Genomic DNA, 26,963 nt, shown 5'->3' on the forward strand with positions numbered 1-26,963 from the left:
AAAAACTCTTTTTATTTCTCTTTGTACAATCAGTGAGAGCTCAACCCCTCTGTGACCAGGGAGCACCAAACCTCTGGCTAAAGATCACTTTGGTTACTGAGCAGAGTTCAGAACAGCGCCACCTCCCTCCCGCCGTTAGGAGACGCGAAAGCGGCTCGTTGTCTCCCCGCCCTCCGGGCCACCGAGCCGTTTGGTCACGTCCGTACCGCAGGTGGACGGGAGAGGAATGCAGTCCGCAACAGCTAAAAACAAACCTCCTCCACATGTGAAATAACAGCCTTAGCGCACATACTTACACACACAGATACAAAGGAGGCACACCCGAATGCACGAGGACAGCCCAAACACCCATTTCAAACAAAACCATCAACAACAACAAAAAAAAGTTCAGGACAAAAACTATGGAAGAATCACAGCTGTGGCATATTTACTACTTCTTTTTCTTGTACCCTTTTTTTTCTTTTTTTTTTTAATAATAAAAACCTATTTAAGACTGCTTTATTTTGGCTCAACCTGTCTGTGAAAGCATGCGCTGTTGTGAATGAACAGAAAACATCAGATTTGGTCTTCAATACCGGAAATGTGTATAATTTAGGAAGTTAAGTGAAGATTGACCGGATTCAGTAAAAACAACAGTGCAACCGAATTATTAAGAGTCGCGGCGGGGTGGTTTTCAATAAGCGTATCTCCTTATCAGCAGGATGTGAAACATTAAAATAAATATCAGTAAATCATTTTGAGTCCGAACAGGATTGCAGTAATGGAATTACTGGAACTGTACACAATTTCAAGTCATGCTTAAAAAAATAAAAAAAATGTACCGTGGAAAAGTGAGCTTCCCCACTAAAGGAGGAGCTTGGTTTCAGAGGAAGGGCGTTCGTTCAGTAAGAGACCCTCAGATTCCATTGGAGGAAAATTAAAAGGTTGTAACAGAGTGGAAATCACAGTTTCACAGGATGCAAGACCGACTTACAAATCACAGAACAGGGACAAAGTCTTTATCAAATAGTAGTCAAATGCTCTCGTTTCCATCCCCTCCTCCGTCTGTCTGTCTCTCGGCGGCAGTTGGGGGTGGGGGGGTGGTAAACACATTCATCTTTGTGGTTTCAGTGATAGGACTGTAATGGCACTACATAAGCAGCCTGGGGCCGCGTGGAAACGTTCAGGCAGCAAAGGAGCTAAGGTAGCGTTCATGACTGGGACAACCCTCCCTCTCTCCCTCCCTCTCTCTCTCCGAGGGCCAGACTCAAACCGTGTACCTCCCAGCCCCTCAGCCCTGTCCGCTGGGCTTCTGAGTGCTACTCTGAGGCACCTGATAGGTCAGATCCTCAGTGGGCGTGGCCTGCTCGGCGGCATTCTTGGGCGTGTCGTATGCCGACCACCCCGACTGGCGCAAGGCGGCGGGCCCCGCCCCTTTGAAGTTGCACACGGCGGACGGCTGGCTCAGAGTGGCGCCGGCCGCCAGGTGGCAGCCCATGTCCACCACGATGGGCGTGGCGTATTCCGACCCCGAGGCCGGCAGCGGCTCCGCGTAGGCGTGGTAGATGTCGGGGGAGATGGGGGCGTCGTACAGGTCCGGGTCCGAGTAGCCCGGCGCCGGCCCCTCGTCGGGTTTGAAGGTTGAGCGGGCGCCTAACGTCGTCACGCCGCTCACCAACGGCTGCGCGTATTCTGAAAGGGAAGCGGAGAGTCGATGAGTAACGGCAAACGTTTTACTCTTTCCAGATAGTTTTATGAAAATGGTGCAACGTCATCGCAGCAGCTCGTCAAACCACGTGAAAGAACATTTAATATGGAAACAGCTTCCATGACCGACTGATAAATGTCCAAGGCGGCCCCCATCATATCCCATCATCTGATCGCCTTCATCAACAATGAACACAAACATCAGGCGACAGTCTGATATCGGGGAGAACAAGGATCTTTTACCATTTATTGGCAATTAATGACGTTGCAGGCAAATAATGCTGAAAAAAAAAAAAAAAGAGTCTGCTTTCGCAAATATAGTGGAGTTTTGAATGGATTCACATTAAATAAGAACTCTCCTGAGACGCTCAGTAACCAGTAACTAAGTAACCAGTCAAACGTGTTCTGGTGGTTATTTACTCCGTTTGGCTGCTTTGTGCCACAGTTCAGATTCACTCCCCCTACGTCAATGTGACCCGCATCCTGCAGCTGTTTTCACTCCCAGAGCACTAAAAAGAACCGCAGCACGTTACCTGCTCGGCATCGGGCTGCGGATAAACACAGTTGGTGATTTGCTGACGAACATAATGAAGCATTTAGCTCCGAAAGAGATGGACGTTTTCCCCCAGGACCGGGAAGAGGGGGAAAAAAAAACTAAAAACCACTGGATCAGGATGAATGAGGATGTAATGAGGCTTTTCTATCAGACGTTTGTGTGAAAACGGTTCCCAACAACTTCTAAAGTGGTGATATGACATGTTGGGTAATCTTGATGCTGCTCTGTAATCTGATTATTGCAAACTTCAGTATAAACACTGGAAGTGTAGTTTTTGTTTTAGAGTTCATTGCTCGGCCACAGAGGACTGCATCAGTAGACAGCTGCAAACGGTCCCAGACAAACACACAGTCTACTTCTGTTTCCCAAAAACAGCTGGTTCTGTAAATTATTCGGGCTTTTAAAAGCTGCGTGCACAGCCAACGTGAGGTCGCGTCCCAGTCCGAGTTAATAAAGGCGTAACGCAGCCTCGGTGTCGGCCGTTCAATTAGGTCAAAACTGTAAATGCAGGACGAGCAATCGTGGTGAATCACCAACTTCTCCCACGCTGAGCGACAACAACAACTGCTGGATTATTTCATCCCCTGAAGCACTGGTGTCGTACGCATCCGCCTCTCATGACCCCGCGTACGTCACGGCGGGCGCCGAATCCCATTCAGTGGACGTCCTGCAGTCAGACTGACCGTCAGTTCCTCATGTCACTGTTGCAGCAGCTAATAAAGTTAGATCCCACAGTCTGCAGATTAGAAATGGTTTGTTGGCTGCGGGTTTGAACTGAACCGTAACGAGAGGAGCTGTTTGCACTATGCAGTGGGCTTTTCCACCAAAAAGAACCAGGAGCTAGTTCGGGGCCGGTGCCAGAGCCAGTTCTTAAATAAGCACCACCAAAGAACCGGTTCTTTTTCCACCGTTAGCGGAGCCAAGTGAGAACTACGTCATTGCGTCACTCCAAAACGTGATACGTCACTGATTTCAACAATTTGGCGCTGACAGCGCTCATCCAGGAACCAGGAGACGGACTGTATTCATCGGTTTAGTCCGGCTCGCTCCATCTAGTCTGACCTGAACCTCAGATGCTCCAAAGAGAAAGAAGCCTTGTCTCTATTGGTGTTTTTTCACGTCCGTCTTGCTTTAGTCCGGATTATTAACTTCAGGGAGCGACTTATTATATCATTCCCACGCGGATATTTTTATTTTTTTCTCTATAACCCCTCTGGGGCTCCGTGTTTGCTGTAGTTTTCAGAAAGCTGGTACAGCCCGCGTCCGCCTTGTAGGTAGCGTCTCCAGAGATAGCTCCGCCCCCAGCTGATGATGCGTCGGATCCCACTCTAGCTCCTCTCTGGCAACGAAGTGGTTTAGCCCCTGTTTGACCGGGGCTTTGGCAGTGGAAAGACAAAGAACTGGTGCTAAGTCTGGCCCTGGCTCCGAACTAGCACCTGGTTCTTTCCGGTGGAAAAGGCCCCTCAGTGGTGGTATTGTTCACGTGGGGTAAAGGGTGTCAGGATGCAGTGGATGAAGACGAAGTGTATCCAACTCTTGTTTGGACGCATTTAGTTTAGGAAGAAACGCAAACCAAAGCTCACGACAGACTTCTGAGTCTGAATATTCCAGCTGCAGAGAAAAGGTCAAACGGAGTTTGCTCATGCGTCCACTGCGACGGTGGAACCGCAGCACCTCATAGGAGATGGACCGAAAGAGCGTCTACCTGCAGGCTCGGCGTGGAGTCGAGGTACCGCCCCCCTCGCCGTCAGCCGGCCCACCTCACTGCTGCTGTAGCGCACCGAGTCGTCCGTCTCCACCATCTTGGACGGCAGAAGCTGCTTCATGCTCTTCCACCAGTCTGCAGCAGGCGAGCAGAGAGAACAGTCAACTCACTGAAACGCTGAACCAGAGTCTGCGAGCGGAGCGGCGAGGCGGCGGAGCGACAAGGCGGCGGAGCGACAAGGCGGCGGAGCGACAAGGCGGCGTACCTGTTCGGTCCCAGTGGGGAAGGTCGTACGCTCCCTCAGAACTCTTCTTCCTGGGAAGGAAGGAAGATGGGAAAAAAAAGTGAAAAAAGGAGTTTTGTGTTTGGACGTGCTTCGATACGAGGATTAGAACCCTCACCTGCCCCTGCAGTGCCAGGCGCAAACTGCAGTCAGGATGAGAGCCGTCAGGACCATGACCAACACGGGAACCAGGACCGCTGCCAGAACCACGTCTGTCGGAAATAACCACGTCAACAAATATCAGGTTATCCACACATACTTCAACTTCTGTGGTCAGGAAAACGCTTCAGGGCAATAAAAACATTAACTAACTGTTTTTACTCGACTGCAGTTACTGTTACTTCAGTTACTTTACTGAACAAGAGACGACTAGTGTGCAATATATTGGATAAGAAGACCAGCGCAACGGAACGTACTACTGTGTGTGAGTGATGGTATTCGTTTAGGCATGTTTGTATTATTATTATTTTCCATTTTAATACTTTATTCATTATGATTTCTATTGTTTTTCTTATTACTTCTGCTGTTAATTTATTGTCGTTTGTTTTGCCCAAAGTCTTTCTTTTGGGCCACAAAATTTTAAACTGACCAAAGGAGGTGGAACGTTTCCCTCACAATTTTTATTTCTCTTCAAAATTATTATTATTATTAATTTATTAAACTGCAAAGCATCTCAGAGGTACAGTTTTATTTAACTTGTGGATGTGAAATGTGGATGTGAAATGATGCAGTATTGCTCTGGCCTACCGCCTAAAAGAAAACCCTATATATACACACACACACACACACACACACACACACACACACACACACACACACACACACACACACACACACACACACACACACACACACACACACACACACACACACACACACACACACACACACACACACACACACACACACACACACACACACACACACACACACACACACACACACACACACACACACACACACACACACACACACACACACACACACACACACACACACACACCTCTGCGTTGACGTGTGGATGGACAAGACGTTGAAAACAATGATGTCATCGCCTCTCAAGCGTAAACCCCAGCCGCCCACTTAACAACAATAATGGACTTTTAACGCGAGACGCTGGATTTCTGCATGTTCTATGTCTTTTTCTCTGTTTTTTGTGCACTTCTGTGGCGGAGTTATAGCGCCACCTATAGGCCTGGCATAGGAACTAGGGCTGGGCAAAAAAATTGATTTAATCGATTTATCGAATTTGGAGTTAAAAACGATTTTAATTTTGCAAATTCGAGTTTTTTTCTCCACAGGGTTTCCACGTTCCGTTCTACCCTTCGTTGTGGGGTTCCATAGTTGCTGTTGCACTTTAGCGTGAATCTGAGTTGAAGCTTGAATTTGTTGAACGACTGAGTCTCATTTACTTTTTATTTTGGGATTGTTTATACGTATTTTAACTCTAGAGGACAATCAGAGTGAAAAAGTTGCACTTTTGACAATATATCTGATGGCTGCAGTCATTTTTAAAGTTTTTTTAAACGGCCAAACCTCTTTTTGAGTCTAAACTTTTCCAGAGCGACCGGGAGATGGAGGTTTGTTTTGGCTGGTGTGGCCAGAGGCCCAGACATCGTTCCTTCCCACCGCGATGGCGACGTACCTTTGCCGGTGTGCGGCGGCATGGTGGTGTTCCTGATGTCCGGGGTGTGGGTGGTTTGGCCGGGGCGAGGCGGGCGCTTCGTCCCAGCAGAAGGCGGAACATGACGAGAGGGGGTAATCCTCGACTCGGTTCTCCTCCTCGCTGGAAACGAGGGGAACAAATGAAGAAAAGGCCAGCTTGAATCCACGAGGGCTTCAGGAAAAAAGAAAAAAAAGAAAAGAAGTGCCTTTGTTCGGTTGCCAATCAACAGATTTGACTTACCGACAGGAATCTGGCAGCCGAGCAGCTCCAACTTCAGCGCGATTCTCTGGTGCCACGAGGTGGGATTGATCCTCACGAAGCGGGCCTCGATCGGAGGAATGAAGTTGTTCCTCACCTCATGAAGGTAGTTTATGTTGCCTTGGAAAATCTGCCGTAAGATGAGACCAAACTGTTATCGGTGCCAGAATATTTAAACACCAACTGTGGGTAAGTCGTAGTAGCAGCTGCAAAGACCGAAAAAAAAAAAAAAAAAAAAAAAGTTCACTGGAACAAATGCACTGTAAGCTATAAGCTGATTATTCTCCAACTTGGCCAACTAATAACTACTTTCCTGCTCACAATGAGAGAATCCCGGCAGGGAGCAGACAGCAGCCCCAGCCTAACAACCCGGCCACTAAATCCATATCCATTCATTATTAATGCCCAAGTGTCCTGACTTGTCCACCACAGCACTTAACTCAAACCACTGACTGCTCTCACTTCCTGCCATAAACATCTCTTAGTCAATACCAGTTGCTATGAAAACGATCCATGTGAGTGACAGTGCTGCAAAGAGGCCGTTTTTTTTGTCCATTTGCACTAATTCAATAGAAAAAAAAACCCATGAAAGCAAATGACGTGATTGTTGAGTGAACGTTGGATTATCGACCCGCAGCTTGTTTTACCTTGTCTTGTGTAGAATTAGTTTCCCTGTAGCTGAACCACTGCTTGCCGTTGTTGCTGCACAGGACTCGGTACTGGGAGACGTAGTACTGGTACTCCCTGAGCGTGGAGCCCGTGGTGATGATGCCTGGGGGGAAGAAGAAGAGACCAAAGATGACCGCTGTTTTGAGTTTAGACCGATTCTCAGGCTGCTTTCATACCCGGAAGTGCAGACAGAAATGTGAACTTCATTCTCTGTAGTTCTTTTATTTTTCATGTTTCCATGTAGGAAGCACTGCGTTAACATGACTACAACCTCAAGTACGAATGTATGAGGTATAGTATTATATACTATATGTTGTATACCTTTCAAGTATGAAAGGTTCTACAAAAACAAGACAATTACAAAGTGTGTTTTGCATCAAATATGATGTATATCTGGCGTCTGCAACCTTTATGACCAAAAGAGACGGTTTTTGCAAATTTCCCACTAAATAAAATTTGTCTGCAGCCGCGAAACGCTTAATGTTTTGAAATGAAAAAAAATTAATTTAAAACTGCAGTCATCACATATAATGATTATTCTTTCAATATACTTTAGTTTTATTGATTTATTTAGCTAATAAACAATTTTTCATTTGAATAGAATTTTGCCGTTTTAGCATTTTTATGAATCTTGACTATGTTGACGCTCTTCTGACTGTTTTGGGAGTAGTTTTAGCTATTCTATTCATTTTTTTTTTTAATTCCAGCTGTTTGAGCTCTATTGCTTTCTTTAGCCGTTTTTAGCCAGGAGGTTAGGTCATTTAGAAAAACGGTATGGTATGCACATTAAAAAAAATGAGAAAGAAAACAAAATGTTTATTCACATTAAAGGAGACATATCATGCTTTTAAATCCTTCCTTTTTACATATAAATCATACAGTTGTGGTCTATACAACGCGAAACTGCAATGCTTGGGTCTGAATTCCTCATTATTAGAGCTCCACAGGCCCCTTTTCAACCCCTTTTCTGATGTGCTTCTGAGAGCAACTCGTTTTGGGGCGGTCTCTTCAAATGCAAATGACACACTTCATACCCCGCCTCCTCTCCAGGTTGCAGAGGTGACACTCGGTTCAACGTCACCCTGTTCGGCCATCTTTGTAGTTTGATAGAACAGATACAATTATCTAGCGGCGCAGAAACTTTATATTCACACATTATTTACAAAATGTCAACAACGGAAGATTTGTCCATCCAGCCATACATGTTGGAGCCAGAGTCGGACCCGGCGGAGCGAGATGAAAATGACGATGATGCACCTGAAGAACAACGTCTTCATATGGATGTAACGCAATGGTGTGTTACTATATTTACACTAACTTCTCCATCCATGCCCACTACTACAATACTGCCTGTATTACAACGACTATTTAACACAGAAGTTACATTATAATCTAAAACGAGCACACAGCGCTAACATATGAAGACGGTGCAACTGCTAATGCTAACAAAACAATGACAGGGACGTCTTATCATCACACCTTTTAGCGTTATATACAGCTTACCGAAGTGCTCTGTTCGTCGTCTCCATAGATAGAAGGAACTGACCGCTCAATCAGACCAAGTCTTTCGGCAAATCCTTCTTTATACTGGCGGAGGTTGCTGAAGCAGTCGTCCTTAAAGTGATTCGCGCACACAAAAATGACCTTACCCACAGATGTGGGTACATTTCTGTGGAAAATAAAACTCAACCAGGCACTTCGAAAAGGTTCTGATGCTGGGAGACGGTGTAACGAAGCTTGTGGGTTACTACATCCAACAACCGAACATTTCGACTTATCCTCTCGTAACTTAGGTTGGACTACAAAATCGCAGCGAGAAACAAAAATGGCGGATTGCTCGAAATGTCGATGTCCTAATTTGGCAGTTCCGCTGCGAATACTGTGACGTCATTGTTCAAAAAACGTAATAGAGAATAGAAAAATCGAAACCGATCGCAAAATATGACCAAAACAGAATATAAAGATATCAACGGAGCACCTGAAGAGACTACTTTGAACTTTTCTGTACTTCTAAACACTCTAAATATACAACAAAATGCATTTAAGGGCTAAAAAAGTGGATTTAGCATGATATGTCCCCTTTAAAGTTTGTGGAACCGTAAGGGAGTCAGAGGGACGTATGAAAAAACTACATTACCCATCACACATTGCTACACCATTGTCCAATCAGGAATTTGCTTGTTGATTAGAAGAGACGCAGGAAATAAACCTTTGTTGTGGAGTGGACGGATACGCGTGGACGACAAAGTATCGGCACAAGGATCTCTCTGTTGTCGCGGTTTGCGATTAACTACGTTCGTCCTCGTTCACTTTGTGACAAAGTGTTTTAAGTGTAGACGATAAAACGTGGACGTTTGAGCCAGTAGGTCTTTGAGGGACAGTCGGCTTCGAACGCCACTGAGGACAGAGACAAACCGAATCGTCCCTCCTTTCTGTTAGGAGGCTTCCTAAAGGAGTTAGGGAAAGGCGATCCCGTTGGTGTGACCGCACTTCCACTAGAAGACGTAATAATAATCCACCGGCGGTGTTAGTGACGTCTGCCGTGGTGAAAAAACTACAAATTTCACAAAATGGACTACAAACAGCACATTTCTACCATTGTCTCTTGTGGCTCTAACCACTGATATAATGTCAAATATCACAAGGTTTGAATTGAAATCAAAGGAAAAGAGGCTCCCAGGTGAATAAATAACCGGAGGTCTGGCAGCAGCGGCGTTTGTGAGAGCTTTGTCCCTGAACTGGTGGAGTTCTCGTGCATGGCGATTACTCTAACATTATATATATTCAGCACCATCTTTGTTTTGTTTTGGCTTAAGACCTTTTTACCTGGAAATCAGGCCTCTTTTTGTTAATAAATCCAAGTTTGAACTCGCACCTACTTTGTTTTGTCAGAGTTTGTTTTACTTTGTTTGTTTCTTTTACTCTTTTGTTTTGCGTCCTTGCCCCTCGACTGGGTCGTAACACATCCGCATAACATTCATAGTTGGGATCTGGGTTTTAGATTATTTAAAGTTGTTCAAGGCAGATTATTGCTTTGGTAACTTAACATGATCTGTGTTGAGTCATCATGAGTTTCCCGGGTCCCTTTAAATGTTGTCGCCGCAAGGAATTGTGGGGCAGCGTGATCTGGTCTCATTTGGTAAAGGCTGCATCAGTGTTTCCTCGGCGGAAGGAGGTTATAAAAGAAGCATTGAGCCTCTTTTCCTTAGCTTTTACAGAAATCTAACTCTCCTTTTCATGGCCGCCACTTAAACACTTCCAGGGGTGAAGGAAAAGTGGACAGGAAAGGAGAGAGGAGGGACTATTGGGACGCACCCCAGGAGTTTGCTGAAGGACCGGGCATGCTAATTAGCTGGTTGCTACTGCCTATGCTATTTCGCTGGTTGCAAATTCGCTGGTTGCTTTGAGACTGTATATTGTGTGTATATATATATTTCATTGTGAGGTATTTTTTATTTATTTTTCTCTAACGTAGATGTGTGTGAGGTCTAAACATTTGTATTTGTCACTTTATCGTTGAAGACCAATTGACTGAATTTAAAGGGCCAGTCTACCTAAAATTTTATCAACCCATATTTTCTTATTCAAGGTTTTTTTGGGGGGGTACACTGGAACGTTTTCTTGAGTTTGTTCATACTGTGAAATAACTGAAATAATATTGTTTGAACTTTTCAAAGATTTAGTGTGTGAATACATTGAAAAAAAATACAAAAACAAAAGTAAACTAATTTCTTTTTGTGTTATATTTCACTTGGTTCCCTTGATAAACTTTTGTTCTAAGATTTTCTTTAACCTTTAACATACTTTGATTCTGGGGAATTACTGTGTGAATGTGTGTCGTGTTTTTCTCCCGGTTTGCCCTGTGATGGGCTGGTGTCGCGTCCCTGCCTGCCCCCATTGCATGCTGGGATCGTCTCCGTCCTCCCCACAATCCTGAACAGAACCGAAGATGGACGGATGCTCGTGGTACCTGTGATGCGTTTCTCCCGCTTCAGGTCGACCTGCAGCCACTGCTGCTGGTCGCTCTGTGAGGGCGCCCAGGGAAGCCCCGCCTTTTTAAGCCGCGCCCCCGATGGCGACCACGCGCTGTGCTGACCGGTGACGGCGCTCCAGTCCCACACCGACGAGGCGTTGAGCTGAGTGTCTGCCACGCCGCCGGACTCCAACCCCAGCGTCCCGTAGCATCCTGAAAACACAGAAATCATAACCTCTGCTCATAATCTAGTTCAGATGTGCCCCAACCCCCATTATAAATCGGGGCTGCCACAGTTAACACTTAAGTTTGTGCACATAAAGAGGCAGCTAATATACTCCAGGTTGTGTTACAGACTTATAAAAATCACAGACAGGGCAAGTTTTATACTCAAGTAAAAGTTCAAATGCGCACGGTAACGATTACGCCACAGGACACCCCGGGGGAAAAATTATTACCGTCATTAACCCATAAGAACACATGCAACGTGAGCGCGTTTATAACACGCCATCGCTATAAGGTCGCATCACCTTAGGAATCCTGCAGAAAAATGCACGTGTGAAAGTGTGAGATTATGTCACGTTCGGCACCGCCGATGTTGATGATCGGCGTGGAGGGACGCGCGCTAATGCTGCCTGGGGGGTTTCAGCGCGAGGTCCGCAGGCAGTGAAACAACTCACCGTTGGTCCTGAAGGTGAAGAGGCTGTTGGATAAAAGTCCTCTGTGGAAAGAGGCGGAGACACAAAAGAGGTTGTTTTGTTGCGGTTTTCTTTTGCATCCCAGAACCAAAGCGGCGGATCCCGGCGGCCGCGCGGCGTTCTTACCCAGTGGACGTGACATTGTTGGCCAGTGTGGCCTTGTAGTGCGGGATGCCTTTGCTGCTGACCACGTTGATCCTCCCTCCCACTGCGTTGGACACCACACCGGCGTGGACGGCCGCCACACACAGAGGGGAGGACTGCACACACACACACACACACAAACAGAGAAAGATCAGCACTCCGTCGTTATGCACTTTTTTTTTTTTTTTTTCCAGTCCTAGAAACCACATCTGATTGAGTGTGAAGAGGAGACGAATTCAACTGATAGCAGAATAAAAGCCGAGGGTTCGTTCTGAAAACACATTTTCCACATGAGACGAGTCGGCAACTATAGAAGCCGTTGTGATTCCCCTGGGGAAAGAAAAAAAAAACACCCAGGGGAGGAAAACAGGACATGAAGGATCAGCAGAAGGTCAAGCTTCTCAAAATCGTCACGTTCAGACGTCCCTGGCTGTTAATTAAAATATTTTAAAAAACACAAACCCATGTTGTCCCTTCAGGAGGTGGTATTGATCTTTATTTTGCTTGTATTTATTATTATTTTAATAAATTGCACACACACTGCAGGAAATGTGACTGCTGCCACATTAAACCAGGATGTTTTTAAAGTTTTTCAATAATGTCCCCCTTGGTTTTAACATTTTTTTAGCCTCCTATTGTGCTTGAAAGAAGATGAAATATCAAAAGGTTGAACAGAGAATTTTGCCAACAGTGTTTATTGAACAGCCACTTCCGGACTGAAAAAGCTCTCTTAACTTTTTTTAATCATTGTGATAAATAAACTGCACTGTATTTATACTGCATACTAGTGGTGACGCAGTCGCCTTTGTTTTTAATGCAGTTGAAAAAAAAGTTCTTTAAAGTACCCCGAGAGGTACTAGTACTCTATTCTAGAAACACTTTATTAAACCATGTACACGTCACCACATTGTGATGTATAGAAAAGGTAGTCAATTGAATAAAGATAATAAAACGGTTCCTTCATCAGTTTGGATCGTCATTTTTCCACCTTTGATTTGATTTGGGATCTAATCTTACATAAAAATTTGCAGACATTCTAGCGTACAACCTCAGAAACGGGGGCTTTTAAGGTTAAAAAACTTGGGATGTGACATTTTGAGAAGCTACATTTGTGCAGAAGTATGCGCGCCGCAAGGAACCGGCTGTTTTTGTTGACCGGGGATGCTGGCGAAAGCTTATCAAATGATGTGAAATAAATGACTTCATCCGTTTTTTTTTACACCCTCTTCATCCAAGCCAGGGTCGGAGGGGCGATAGAGGATTTCAGCTGGCGAGGGGAGAGAAGCAGCGCAGGATCGGAACAGATCAACAGACCAACACTGAGATTTATTCACCAACGCTTACGTCCAACAAACAGAGCGTACGGGCATTTATCTGGACGACAGGCCAACCGTTACAAGCAATGGGAGAACAGGAAAACACCAGAGAAAGAAAGTGTCGATTTCAAACAAGAAAATCCAGCCTGATGAGATCAAGCGGCGCTGTGAGAGATTGTCCGTGGGCTTAAAACTGGATGAATGACGTTTGATTTGTTGGAATCAAAGTGAAGGTGAGTCTTTATAAAACACGTTTTTTTTTTTTTCCTGTTACACAAACAGGAAGGGATTTGATTTGGAAAGTGGAGTGAACAGTGGTGCAGTGGTTGGCATTCTTACGTCACAGCAGAAACTCCCTGGTTTGAGTCTGATCCGGAGCCTTTCTGTGTCATTTAATGTTCTCCCGGTGCATTGTGGGTACACAGCATGTGTTTGGGGTTAGATGGTTATTCAGAAATTGCTTGTGTGTGCGTGCGTGAGAATACGCAAGTGTGTGTGAAATGTCTGAAATGTCCACATGTGCAATATAAATATCATAAAATATCATAAAAGACACTAAATGGTTTCCACCCACTGTCCATTCATGCTCTGCAGATTCCAAATGACAGTTTTTAATAAAGAGACATATTAATCGTTTCATACCTTGTAACTAAAGGACCGAAATCAGAGGAAAAATTACCAAAAAAAACCTAAAGTTAAACTGCTTCACTTCTAGAAAACTGCTGGTGGGAAATACAGATGCACACGTGATGAGGGAAGAAAAGAAAAACACCGACGTTCACCTGAGATTGTGCAAAGCGACCGACCACATCGTGTCAGTTGACATAAATTCTTCATTTTCTTTCAAACTCAAATTGTTTTTTGCTCCCGGCTGTGCTTTATGTTCCGATGGTAAATAGCTGGAATTCAACCATTTCCTCCAAAGGACAAAGTTTGTGTGTCGTGTGTAGGGGGGGTGGAGGGGGCTATATGATGATTTTCTTACTGAACTTGAGCATTCAGAACAAGTCGTGCCGTTTTCCAGTGCGATGGCTTAACCTTCAGACCGAGGCAGATAAAGGCTGATGAGTCAGGGTGTCGTCATCGAGGATACCGAGTGGCACTGAAGGTAATGACTCACTACATTCCTGTCCAAACCTGCTGCCACATCACTGGAAACAAAAAAAAATAAAAAAACCATTCCACTCTATCCGCCAGCTCCTCCCGGCCAACAGCTGGTGGAGCGACGTTGGGATTTCATTACTGGAAAAGACGCAGGCAGGAATTCAACGCTGACAAGACTGCGGGGAAACCGGCGACCCGCCGGGCGACAGTCACACGGATCGGCGTGGCGCTCGTCATTAAGAGCGGTCCAAGGTCGCCGCAGCCGCTCAACACTCACCCCGCGACTGTTAAAACTTCCCCCAAAAACACACACCACATCCTAAAGAGCAGCACACCAAACCACTAACACAAATACGAGGTTCAGCTCCAAACCACAGGACACACACACACACACACACACACACACACACACACACACACACACACACACACACACACACACACACACACACACACACACACACACACACACACACACACACACACACACACACACACACACACACACACACACACACACACACACACACACACACACACACACACACACACACACACACACACACACACACACACACACACACACACACACACACAGGATTGTGATCTGGGCGTGGCAGCTGATCCCTGGTTGATACAGAGGAAAGTCCGGCTGCACGCTCTCCATTACGTTTATCGTCTCTCACACACACAAACATGAATGAATCACACAAACACACCGACTCTCGCTGCTCCGCAGCTGGACTGGATTACCGGGTTATTATTTTCAGCCAAACTATTATCTCACCTCCCGTTCACCCGCTGACCCTGCCCCTCCTCTGTTCCTGTGGGGCGACTCGCTCCCCGAAGCACACCCCCGGCACTCCTCCCTGTCCTCCCATCAGCCAGGCCCACATCTCCTTCCATACTGGGTTTTTTTTTTTCTTTTTTTCTTCTCTTTATTTGCTAAAACCTCCTCTGAGCATGAGGTCATCAGCCAGAGACGCTGCACCCATGACTTCACACACCGCGGGGGTGCCGTGAGGTCATCAGTCCAGGACATGCATACCAGCAGGCTCCATTTCCACAATAATCAACCCGCATGACAAACAGAAAGTGTGGCTCAGATACAGCTCCACTGTGAGGAACCGGGGATTTATCTACATTGACAGAATCAGGACGGTCTTCTTTCACTAAAATCCATGCATGTGTCACATCATGACTTCACTATTGTAATTTTCGGTTATCAGGACGTCCAAAAGACTGAAAAATTCTGATTTGAATGACTACAACAAGAATACGACAGGAACAAGCAGATCAGATCACATCTCTCTGATAATGGTGTCTCTTCTTTTAACATACAACCAGGCTCCATCATATCTTCCTATAAGAGCAGTTTTTATCCTGCAGCCATTAAAAAAAATGTTTTTGGTCCATATAGGAGATTTGTAATTTGTATATTTTCCTACATATATAGTTGTCACATATATAGTTTCACTTTATCTTATAATATTTCTCCCTTACTGAAGGTTTTTTGTATGAATATAACAACATAGAGTTTATCTGCTGCTTATTGGAGGGCCATAGAATGTTGAACTGTACAAAGGGATTCTGAGCTTTTAGAGCTTTTGCAAGTGAGAACCGTAAACCGACGTTGTGTTATTTGGGTCTGTTTACACGACGCCCGTGCTCAAAGCCACTGAAAATGCAACTTTCTGAAAATGGTGCTCCCAAGGTGGAACTTTTCAAATAGACAGAAAACGCAACTTTTCTGATATGCTAACAGTTCTTCTGCACATGCTCAATAGATGGACAATAACAGCAGCAATGTTTCCTCCAGAGCGTCCTTGACTCCCAGTCCATCTTCCTCTGGGACGGTTCTGGTTCTAGTCACCGGAGCAGCAATCTAACTTGGTCGTCTATCCATAGGAATGTCCGTATACTCACCATTCTTAATGTTTATAGCGTATTTTCTTTCCTTTTTTTTTTTATTACAAAAACAAACCGCATGTGCAAACTACATTGTTCTCAGCCTTTCAAATGGACATCTTTTTCAGAACGTTGCCGAGTAAATGTGAAGCTTTTCTGAAACAAAAACGCAAAAACCCCCATGGCTTTTCACTTGAAACCTTGTCATGGAAACATGGCCTGAGATGTCAGGCTTCCTGCCTGCAGTTCGGAAGGCGTACACTCTCTACTGTTGATTTCAGGTTTTAAAATGTCCTTTTTAATTCATATTACAGCTGGGGCCTGTTCAGGTCACCTTGGACCACTTTCTTTTTATGCTGCTTTAGGTTTAGGCTGCTGCGAGGCCTTATTTACCGAGCTTCTTTCCTCCTCTTTCTATATAGGCATACCTAGTCTTTTTCCTGCAAGTCTGTGCTCTCGGTCCTTTCTGTACCTTCCTGCAGTGGAACTGGAGGTTACTGATCTGCACCACTTGTTACTTTCAGCGCTGCAGAAATGCCTCCACCTCCGAGTCTGAATCCGTTCCTCCTTTTTCCCCTCCGCCTTCCAGCCAGGCAGGCCAATGTGGGACTGTCGGGGTTCTCAAAGCGCCAGCAGGTGTCGTAGTTGGCGTCACATAAATAAAATTGAAATGTAGTGGAGCAAAGCCATGAAAACATGAGCAAGCAAATCGTGATGACGCGGTGGTAACCATGACCCGACAGCGTCAGGCCAGTGTGACTCACTGTGGTGGAGAGAAACACCTGGTGTGGACTCACCTCCCGGTATCCATTCGGTATAGTTCCAGAAATCTCCTCTGTCGATGTCAAGCAGCCCGCCGGGCAGTATTTACTAAGAAGAGACAAACACCATCAGTATCCGGACTGTGTGACAACTGGAGGAGTATTGACACAAAGCCTACTTTTATTTACCTGAACTCTGCCTCGGGGAAATCAGAGCCTTTGTCCAGACATGTGATGAGATCTGAAAAAGGCAAACAGACTGTGTCACAACTTGTTCCTGCAAAACTACCCCCCCCCCCCCCCCACCCGCCCCCGACCACTTTTCCTCACACTTTCTGTATTAATAAAGAAAGTTTCAACCTGTTTAATTATACGGTATTGTACGTGTAGAAACTTTCTCCTGCTGGCAAAAGGTAATCATCATACGTGGGTTTTGTGATTGTTGTGAGCGCTGGAAATACATATTTCTCCACTATCAAATGATCCAAGATTATCTTTTTACCAAAGAGAGATAAAACTGAGAAAGAGCAAGCCTTCACAAAGAACCTAAAAAGCACAAATTGTATTAATGTGTCACTTAACAAATTAAGAAACAAAATGTCTCAAATCCATTTTAAAGTGGTTTTGAACTGTGACGTGCCCAGAAATGAACGTTTAAAAACAGCATTATTGTTTCTGCTGAGAAATTCCCATTTGATTGTGTTGAAAGGTTCTTTGTTCAGTTCATCTGGATATATTTTAATTAAAAGGGGCTAAAATATGGACACAAAGTTTCTGGTAGTTTCAGAATTGCATGCCTGACACACATGATGGTTTACTTTATACATCAGGTCTGGGGGAACTGGTTTCAAACACAAAATCGCACAAATGTAAATCTATTTCCAAGACGTATTTGTTCAAGTTAAACCCATATAGCAACATCATCACCAGCTCGTAACAATATAACTTGGTGACGTTTTAGTGCAGCGGGAATCAGTTTCACAATTAAAAACCAGGACGACCCTGGACTCTTGAGTTTGAGTGTTTTGTCTCATTATAGTGATTAAAGTTGCACTTTAATCTCAAGACAATGATCGGCTCTTCACAAGCAAAATAACAAATTCTTTGGGGTATCAAACAAAGCTTCCTATGGAAGAAAAATAAACCTATTGTCTTTAAAATAGAAGAAAATGCTATTGCATAAACACCGGTTTTCATTTCATTCATGATTCCTGAACGACCTTTTTATGAGCTGGTAAGGGACAGCAATATGCAACATGTGACCCGCAGTGATGCCCAGATGGTCTACTTTAGAAGCTTTTAGGACACTTCCTCAAGGCAAAATGAATTTTATGACCGTGCATTTATTATTTATTGAGTTGTTGTTTTTTTAAGTCTACACCAAAGAGGTGGACAAACCAATGGGCTGCCTTTAACTTTTAAGTTTGTCTGTCTTACTGGTTCATGTTCTGCAAAACCTTGAGACGCATGATTCACTTCAAATTCACGGCACAAAGAGGACAATCGCTGCTGTACAACAGCAGATGGTCATTTTGTCAGTCCCCAAAATAACAAAGGAAAAAAAAAAAAAACATGGAAAAACAACGAGTCAAACAGAAACACCTCCACTGGCCAAGGTCACCATGGTTACTGATTCACTTAGCCGAGTAAACTCTGCCGCCCACGCTCATCCGCGCAGTCACACAAGGAGCATCAGCTCCACAGTCGGCCCGGCTACACCGAAGGAGTCGCTCGCTTCGGCTTATTAAGTTTTTTCTCTGCTGCACGCTAAACCTACTCTTCCTCCGGTTGTCTGCTATCTGAAATTCCTGCAAGTGTTGGACATGATGAAGCACGCTTCCACAGAACACACACTGTGCTTTGCGGCGACTTCCTCAATAAGACATGGGAATCTGCTAGTAACGGTTGTATTAAAGAAAGACAACACGTTACTGAGGAGGTGGTTCTTCACTGACCTCAGCAGATGTGTTTAACCTTCCATCACCGATGAGTCAGAGGTTTGGGCCGTCTTGATAATTCATAAAACTGTTAAGATTACAGGCGACACCTTTAATTGCACTGCAGCTGCTGACGCATCTATGATAGGTATTTGTGAGGCATGCGGATTAAAACAAAACCTGCCTAATGTAAGAATAGCTGGTTTTATGTCATACAAAATGACATGAACTTTACCCGATCGTCACCTCCCGGTTTGCCTCTTTCACATGTTCTGGAAACGTCAGAGCTCCAGATTTAAAACAAGATCTGATCACTTCTAGTTTTCCTTGATCTCGTGTGTTGTTGTTACGTTCTTTGATGTACAGCTCCGGAGAGACGGCGGAATACACTAAAAATACAAAAGCTTTAAAACTGTTACAGTCACATGAAACCAGAGGTTGTTTTTTTTAATAACCTTTTTTTAATAGGGAGAAATTAAAGCCCCTCTCCATGAGATAACTGCATTTTAAACTACACTCACAAAGTGATGCGCGTCGCTCATTATTATTATTATACTATTTTTGCAGACACAGTTTGCTTGCCGCTCATTGAAATACGCAACGTTCTCTGCCCTTGACAACACACTGCAAGCACGCTGTAAAATATAAATGAGGCTTTATGGAACAGAGCACGTTTTGTTGACCTCCTCGCGGTCTGAGATTGAATGCAGACCAGAGGAAGCCCAACGTGCATGAGGTCATCTTAAAAAGTTATCTAATTCAAGAGAAACCAGACCAACGTCAACGCTGATCTGATTTCATCCAACAATAACATGAGGAACCTCGATACAAGCGGTCGGCCTGGACAGAGATAAACAGACACACTGCACTTTAATAAAAAAAAAAAAAAAAAAAAAAAAAAAAAAGAGTGATTTCTAGATGTATGACCAGCATGTCACATGATGAAGATCGACGAGTCAGTGCTTCTCTTTTGTCCTGGCTGATTTGTTATAATGATCACTGGATGAGCCATGAGATGCTACAGCGTTCAAGGTCTTCTGATGATTAAACCCACCGACTCTGATGATTCAGGATCCCCTCAAGTCACATCAGCAGGATCAAACCCTGACCTCGTTGAAACGGAGGAAGAACGATGCAATGCTCACTCGGGTGCCAGCAAATACTTGATTAAACTGATTAAAATCACGAGTACAGGCATCGAAATTTGTGGTTCATGTGGTCTGTGACCAGCTTTGGTGGAGGAGGAGCAGCAAAGAGGTATGAAAATAATCGCAGAGACGTGCAAGACGTAGACAAAACAGTCTAAACTAAAACTCCCGGTTCAGGGTGGCAGGGTGACACAGAGGTAGGCACTGCAACCTCACCGCAATAAGGCCATGGTCTGATTCTGGGCCAAGGTCTTTCTGTTGTGGAGTGATTCTGTCTCTCTCCACCCGTTTTGCCTCCTGTCAGCTCAGACAGCCTCCAGTCTGACAGGAATAAAGTGTGCGTTATAGAAGAGGAATTTACTTGCAAAGGTAGACAGCAAAGGTCAGATATCTTTAAAATCTCACAAGGGTTTTATGTTATATCACACACTGACGCCTGCGATAGTCCACTTCATCATAATCCATCTCGGCATGCAGACGGCTTTTAAAGTAACATCGGCTTTAACTGGCAGACAGCAAAGGAAGAGCTGTCTGTTTCTCTGCTCTTCATGAAATAAACAAGGGCCCCAATTCATTTTTAACACTCTTTTAAAGCCGTCTCCACACCGACTGCACGCGCACAAAGACAAACCTAAACATCTGACCCACTAAGTGGAAGAAGCCCATTGAATGTAAACGAGGAATCCCCATTGTTTAGCCCATCAAGAGATAACAGTGTTTGTGTTTGATGCTGGCTGCAACTCAGGCTAAGAAAAGAAAATGCTGGACTTTCAGCCTACAGCTAATATATAAAAAATGCATATTGCCATTGTGACACCAAACTGTGGTATTTTGAAAAGTGTTCTCACATTGCAGCCAGCGTCACTGTTGTAATCATCAAATTTCACTATTTCATGTTTTAGCTTGAAGAAAAAAAAACAAAAAAAAAACAATTCTTGCAGAGGATCACTTCCTCCCTCTCGTGAAGCATTTATGCAAATAAATATCGTCTAAAAAAAAAAAAAAAAAACACCCAAAAAACTACACTGCTTCAGGGTTTTTAACACGGGCTCCTTTAAAAATGCAGCATGATCCACTGAGCTGTTAAATGAGAAGGAAATCATTTCTTCCCATAAGTTGGCAGCTTTCAGACAAACTCCCATGTGCGAGTCTTTCCAGGACAATGTAATCGCATCACAACTCTCAAAGAGGAGGAGGTGCAGAACAAAACAGCTGTGACAAACACACAAGTCTCTAAAGCAGCACCCCCACCCCCCCCCCACCCCACATCCCACCTCCGGACCAAAACAGAAACGTATCCGATTGTGAAACGGAGGCCTCTTGACACGACGGTCCCTGCAGGCAAACAGACAACGGAGTGGCAGGCGGGAGCGCTGCGAGGTGTGTTACCTGTGTGCTCAGTGGTGGAGTAGGACAGGTAGAATCCACGTCCAGTGTGGTGGGTCCCACTCATGAACTGCACGGTGACCTGGCTGCCGGCGGACTCCACCAGCTCTCTGATGTCCAGACCCAAACCGCAATGTTTCACTGTCCGGCCGTTCGGGGAAACGCAAGAAAAAGAAACAGAGAATGCACAATTTAAAACACCAGTGCAAAGAATCCCTCCAACACTTTTACAAAATGTCCCTTTGAAGAACTATATGATTATTCTCCACCGGTGCCCATGTGGGATATCTGTTTGTTATCTTATACTCTCACTTCTGAGCAAAAATGTCCCTTAGTTTGAGTCCAGGTCGGGCTCGGAGGGGATTTTCTGTGTTTTCCTTGTTTCTCCTGGTACTCTGGTTTCCTCACACATTCCAAATATACACTTTTGAGGTTAACTGGTGACTCTAAACTGCCGCGAGGTATGAATGTGAGTGTGTGAGTGTGTGACTGTCTGTCTCTCTGTCAGTCCTGTGATGGACTGGAGGCCTGTCCACATTGGCTTTAGTGGGATCTGCTCCGGAATGGATAAAAATGGTTTAAGTGCTGCGAAATGACAATGATGTAATCGGTGCTATATATATATTTTTGATATTTGACATATATCTTTATTTCGAACTTGAAATTAAATATTAGCCAATCTACATTGAAATTGAGCCAACAAATGGAAATGTCTTATTTAAAAGGAGCTCAGAATGTAAACCGATGTGGCAGAGTGGTCAGCACTATCATCTTTTACCAAAAAAAAGGAGCTGTGTCTTTGATTTTTTCGGACGACCCCAGCAAAAATCAGCACTAGCAATAAAAACAAACTTGTTTGGTTAATGGTTGACTCTCTTTTACTCATCGACGAAAGTCTGTAATAATCCTTTAACAGACTCGTGAAGCGGCGTATACATTTTGAAACTTAAATTAAAGAACTTCTTCCAAATTCTCACTTAAAAAGCGTCTAATAAATGTCATTTTCAAGCAATACAACTAGAGTAATGTTGACGTTTAACACAAGATTTCCCAGATAAAATGCAGTTTTTTTAAACATAAATTGTAAAAACATTTTTGGGGTGTTTTTAAAAGGTTTAGAGAAAACAGTGAAACCGTTACACACCTAAGCTCAGGGTGTGTGCTGCCTTTTGTCCTCTCTTGGCTGGAAAAGGCTCCAACCCCCCTGAGACCCCCCGTCTATATCAGCCTGGTGTAAAACCATGCTTCTCAACCTTTTACCCCCCAGTTTAGAAATAAGAAAGGCTGCAGACCCCCCGTCTCCGATCTCTGATTTACTAAAACATTACAGTGAAACCAAACACGAGCTTTCACACTGATCTCCCCAGCATACAAAGACACAAGAGACACCTGTCCAGGTCCTTTCTTTGTCCATCCTAAAGGCCACACTAATAGACAAAGAGGAAAAATCCAGTAATCATTATTCTGAGGGACAAACATACACATATTTTAGATACGAGGACAGCAGCTCATGCTTTCAGCCTCTCTGTGAAAGTCTTTGTGCAGTGGCACTAAAACTATTTGCATCAAAAGTGAAGACGGTAACAAGATCTAGAGAAAGAAGATCAAACTCTGGCTCCCTTCCTCTTCACCTCTGGACATCCGCCAACGATGACATAGAGCGGATATGAATGTTCAAATGTGGGTTTCAGACAAATGTCACACCCTGACACTCAGTATCCGATGTCTGAAAGGTGCGGGGGAGGGGGGGGGGGAGTCACAGCCGTGGTCCACCAACTGATGGAGAGTACCGCTGCCTCATTCCGACCCCAACAGGACTGGGCATGTGTTCAAATACAACTGACCGGCCAACGCAACTGCCGACCCAAGAAAGAAACGGTGCCTGTGACTTCTCACCAATCTCGCTGCGGCCTGGTCCGACGCCGTTGTAGAGGCGGAGGTAGTTGACCTGGCAGTCGCTGTCTTCAATGTCCAGCGTGGCGAAGCGGAAGTGAATCCGCTTGCCGCGAGGCACGCTGATCTCCCACTCGCACACCGAGTTGTTGGGGTACGTCCTCGGGTACCCCAGAGAGGACAGAGTCCCGCTGCTGGGGCCGAGCACACTGGGGCCACAGCCATCACCTGCAGGGTGACACCAACAAGCACAAAAGTTCAGCAAACACATCCAGAAAGAAAAACAAACAAGCAAAAGAAAAAGAAAAAAAAAAAAGAAGCTCCAACTGAGCTGAAATCACAACACTTCTACGGCCCAGTTTGAACAACTTGAAATGGAAAAATTCTTCAGAGCGTTTTGGGGGTTCTGTTTACCCGACGACGCTGCTCTGAGCCAATGAAAACGCCACTTTTTTGAAAACAACACATGGCCTGGCATGCTAACTACATTGTTTTTAGAATTTCCACTATTTGCGCCTAAAGAGACATCATTTTCAAAACGTTCCAGTGTAAACGCGAAACTTTTCTTAAAGGAACATGCAAAGCGATGTGTTTTACACTTGAAACGTTTTATAAACGGGGGCCAATTTCCTAACAACCATTTACATGGAAAACAAAAAACGGTTATTAATGTATGCAAGACCTTGTGCAAACCTTTTATTTTGGCGGGTTCTCTGAAGTAAACACAAATGAAAATCCTTGGCGGAAGTAGGTTTGTATTTTATGAACTTATAAAAAAAGTGCCATTAAAATAGCAATATCAGTGGAATGTGCAAAGGTTTGAACACCTTCTTCATTATCAAAATACACCGACACTTCATGGCAGATAGCTTCAAGCTCTGATAGATAAAGGCCAGTAAGCATAATTTCAGGAATGTAAAAATTACAAAAACAAAAAACAACAGAACTGAAAGAGTTTATTTTTTACCCATCACCACACACAAACAGTCACACAATATGGACAGCTGCCATGCAAGTTGCTCGGCCTTTATTGAACACGAGGACAGGGACCCATCCACCTTGGGGTTTAGAAGACAACCCACTACCAACTAACCCTCCGTGGCAGAGCCGAGGTGACAAGAGAGCCAAACCAACCTCAGGGAACAGAGTTTATACTTCCTACTGGAAACCAAGGAGCTCCAGATGCCAACGTAAGTGTAACGAAACAAACAATCAAGCTTAAGCGAATACAAATGTTCAAAGCAAGGGACTTGAAAAAGCTTCAGCTCGTGTTTGAGGCCAGTGTTATATGTGTTTCCAGCATCTGAACTGATCTTTACTTGATCGACTGTGCCATCACTCTGCATCACCCCCAAGCTGAATATTTCCACCGCTGTGCTTTTTATCAAATGCCATGTTTTTTGTTTTTTTTTTACACCCCCGGTGAATGAACCCCAAACACCTGTTTCTGAAACAACTCATATCCCACATTTGTTCTGTATTCTCCAGATCGATGCAATAAGAATGCAGGCGGCGGCAGTGAATCAGGGGAAACCGAGCTTCCTGCAGCTTCTCTACGCGTCTGCTCGACTCCATCACTCATGCAAACCTACACTTCCACAGAAGACAAAGCAGGAAAAACCCAGTAACCTGGAAGTGTTTCAATGTCTTTTTACATCCTGCTGCTTTATAAGCACCTGTTATTTCACATCCTCAAACTGAAACAAGTGGGTAAACTGTGGATGTGTTGATTTGGGTTAGAGCACAATCAATCAAAATATCTTCTATCTACAGATAGCTTTGAGACAAAAGATTATATTTAGTGGCAGCTATTTGTGTAATGTGATGCATTTGGAGACATCTGGTTGTTTTTTGTAGGAAGTCTCATTGTCTGTGCATTAAATAACGACAGAGTGTAGAAGATATATTGAATAATGAATAGTTTCAAGTCCTACCATAGATAAAATTGAAAGTAATCTGGTAAAAAAAAAAAATCCACACAACAAACTGAAGAACCAGTCACATGCTGGTCAAGAAATTAGGGTCCATTGAGGAGTGATTTTATGGAGGGAGAGGGTTGATTCTCTACCTGATGACCTCTGAGCTGTCACAAAGCACAGACATTGTGTCTGACTGTTTATGTTGTGGACTCAGGGCTGGAGATAACACTCAGCAGTCACGCTTCATGGTGCTAAGTGGATGTACTGTGGGTCTGGAGTTATGTAAGAGACTCTCAGTGGACATTATCCAGATGAACAAGACAAAAACAAAGCAGCTTCCCTCACCCTGACTCACAACTGTTACTGAACAACAGCATGGTGCTCAACAGGAGTTCACATTGTCCTCCCAAACGCTGGGCACTAAAGCAACCGAGGACAGTCATTAGAAACCCGTAAAATGTTTGTGAGTTTGTGTGAAATTAATGTGAGATTATAATCCATGTGGAATTTAAAGTTGTGACAGACTGTCCACGTGTTTACAGCCCCCACTGCTATCACCCCACCCCCAACCTGACCACCTGAGAGGGCAGCTGTTTACTCCTAAAAACTATTAAATACAAACATTTTCACTTTAATGAGAAGGAAACCATTTCCAAACACAAATCGCATTGATCTTGACGCATTCTCTGCGTTTGATTCGAGGTTAAATCGGGCGAGTTGCAGCGAGAAACAAGGCCACGGGACCCCAAGCGTGTGCGGAGACCACAAAAACCAGACTCCATTTAAAAAACCGGCTATTTAATTGTAATGTTGTCACAGCGAAGCGCACACGAGTGAAATAGTCAGACTTGTAATTGTTTACGGCTCGTTTACACTCATGTTGTAATTCCGCTAGGAGAAACTCCGCCAACCAGGGACTTATTGTTCACAATCACGGTTTTTAGGAACCGGTTGGTCTGGTTTTTTTTCCACCACAGCCGTCGTTCACCGTGACGGGCGGCGGCGTCAACGAAGCGTAACTCCACGTACACACACACGCGCGGGCGCGCGCACCAATACACACATGCGTCCATGTAAGGTAAGTTCGGGGGGAAAACAGCACGAGCGGTAAACATCTTGAACGTGCCCGTGTGTTTACATGGCTGTTTATCAGCCGGGCGCGGGGCGCGTGTGCGGCGGGCTCAGCCCCCGGGTTTCCTCCGGGGGGCTCCTCCGGGTGTCACCCACCTTTCTGCGCCGCGCAGCCCTCCGTGGTGAGGATGAGGAGAATCGACAGGACGAACACCGCGGCCCCTGTCGGTCCCCTGCCCACCATTACCGCTCTGCCCATAGCAGCCTGCAGTCCGAATGCATACTGCTCGCTTCTGGACCCGGCGGCGCCGCTTCAACCTGTACCTGGGCAATTAAAACCCCGAATCAAGCTCCTCCATGGCGGGGAGCAGAGCCGAACCAGTCCGCGGAGTGAGGCGGTTTCCTCCTGGGGGTTTGTTGTGAGTTTTTCCCTTCTTTTCTCTGCTCGCCCCCCTTCACTTTGCACAATCCAGTGGTTTGCGACACTCTCACTTCACTATGGAGGAGGTAACTGCTCCACAACCACACACATCCACCAATCTGCGGAGCTACTTCCTCCAGGCGGCGAGGCTCCTCCTCCTGGTCCGGGATGTGGGAGATCAGACCCGAGTCCCCCAAGTGGTGTGACTCCGCTTTACTCCCAGCGCGGAGCCGGTCAGCAGCACCTGCTCCTCCGAACTGTGGAGAACATCCAGAACCACCATGCAAACTCCTTTATGATGCATCTCAGCTCTCGTTCATTACTTTGTTTATTTTGCTCGTTTTTATACACTCCGTAACAACAATGTAAATAATTAAGGAGTGTACACAATAGTATGGTGTTGTACCTTATTTTATCCCAAGGTACAACATCATTAAATTAGATTATACATTTTTTTTCTC

At 44.8% G+C, this 26,963-nt stretch overlaps 1 protein-coding gene across 2 annotated transcripts; it reads right to left on the reverse strand.

Annotated features, from left to right (window-relative positions):
• Positions 1-26,644, reverse strand: dcbld2 (discoidin, CUB and LCCL domain containing 2). 2 transcript variants are annotated; one of them, XM_080477997.1, is made up of 15 exons: positions 26,238-26,644; positions 23,095-23,319; positions 21,202-21,339; positions 16,917-16,968; positions 16,764-16,836; positions 11,621-11,754; positions 11,477-11,517; positions 10,794-11,009; positions 6,802-6,926; positions 6,137-6,284; positions 5,876-6,016; positions 4,349-4,442; positions 4,213-4,262; positions 3,948-4,082; positions 1-1,671 (listed from the first exon to the last, which is right to left on the reverse strand). In XM_080477997.1, the coding sequence occupies exons 1-15, from the start codon at positions 26,338-26,340 to the stop codon at positions 1,271-1,273; spliced, it is 2,076 nt and encodes a 691-aa protein (XP_080334123.1). In that variant the 5' UTR covers positions 26,341-26,644; the 3' UTR covers positions 1-1,270. The 2 variants fall into 2 exon arrangements, with proteins under 2 accessions (XP_080334123.1, XP_080334124.1); XM_080477998.1 differs by lacking the exon at positions 3,948-4,082 and having other exon boundaries at positions 472-1,671.
• Between the last annotated feature and the right edge of the window lie 319 nt (positions 26,645-26,963).

Source organism: Lipophrys pholis (genome assembly GCF_963383615.2).
Source record: "Lipophrys pholis genome assembly, chromosome: 13".
NCBI classification, from domain to species: domain Eukaryota; kingdom Metazoa; phylum Chordata; class Actinopteri; order Blenniiformes; family Blenniidae; genus Lipophrys; species Lipophrys pholis.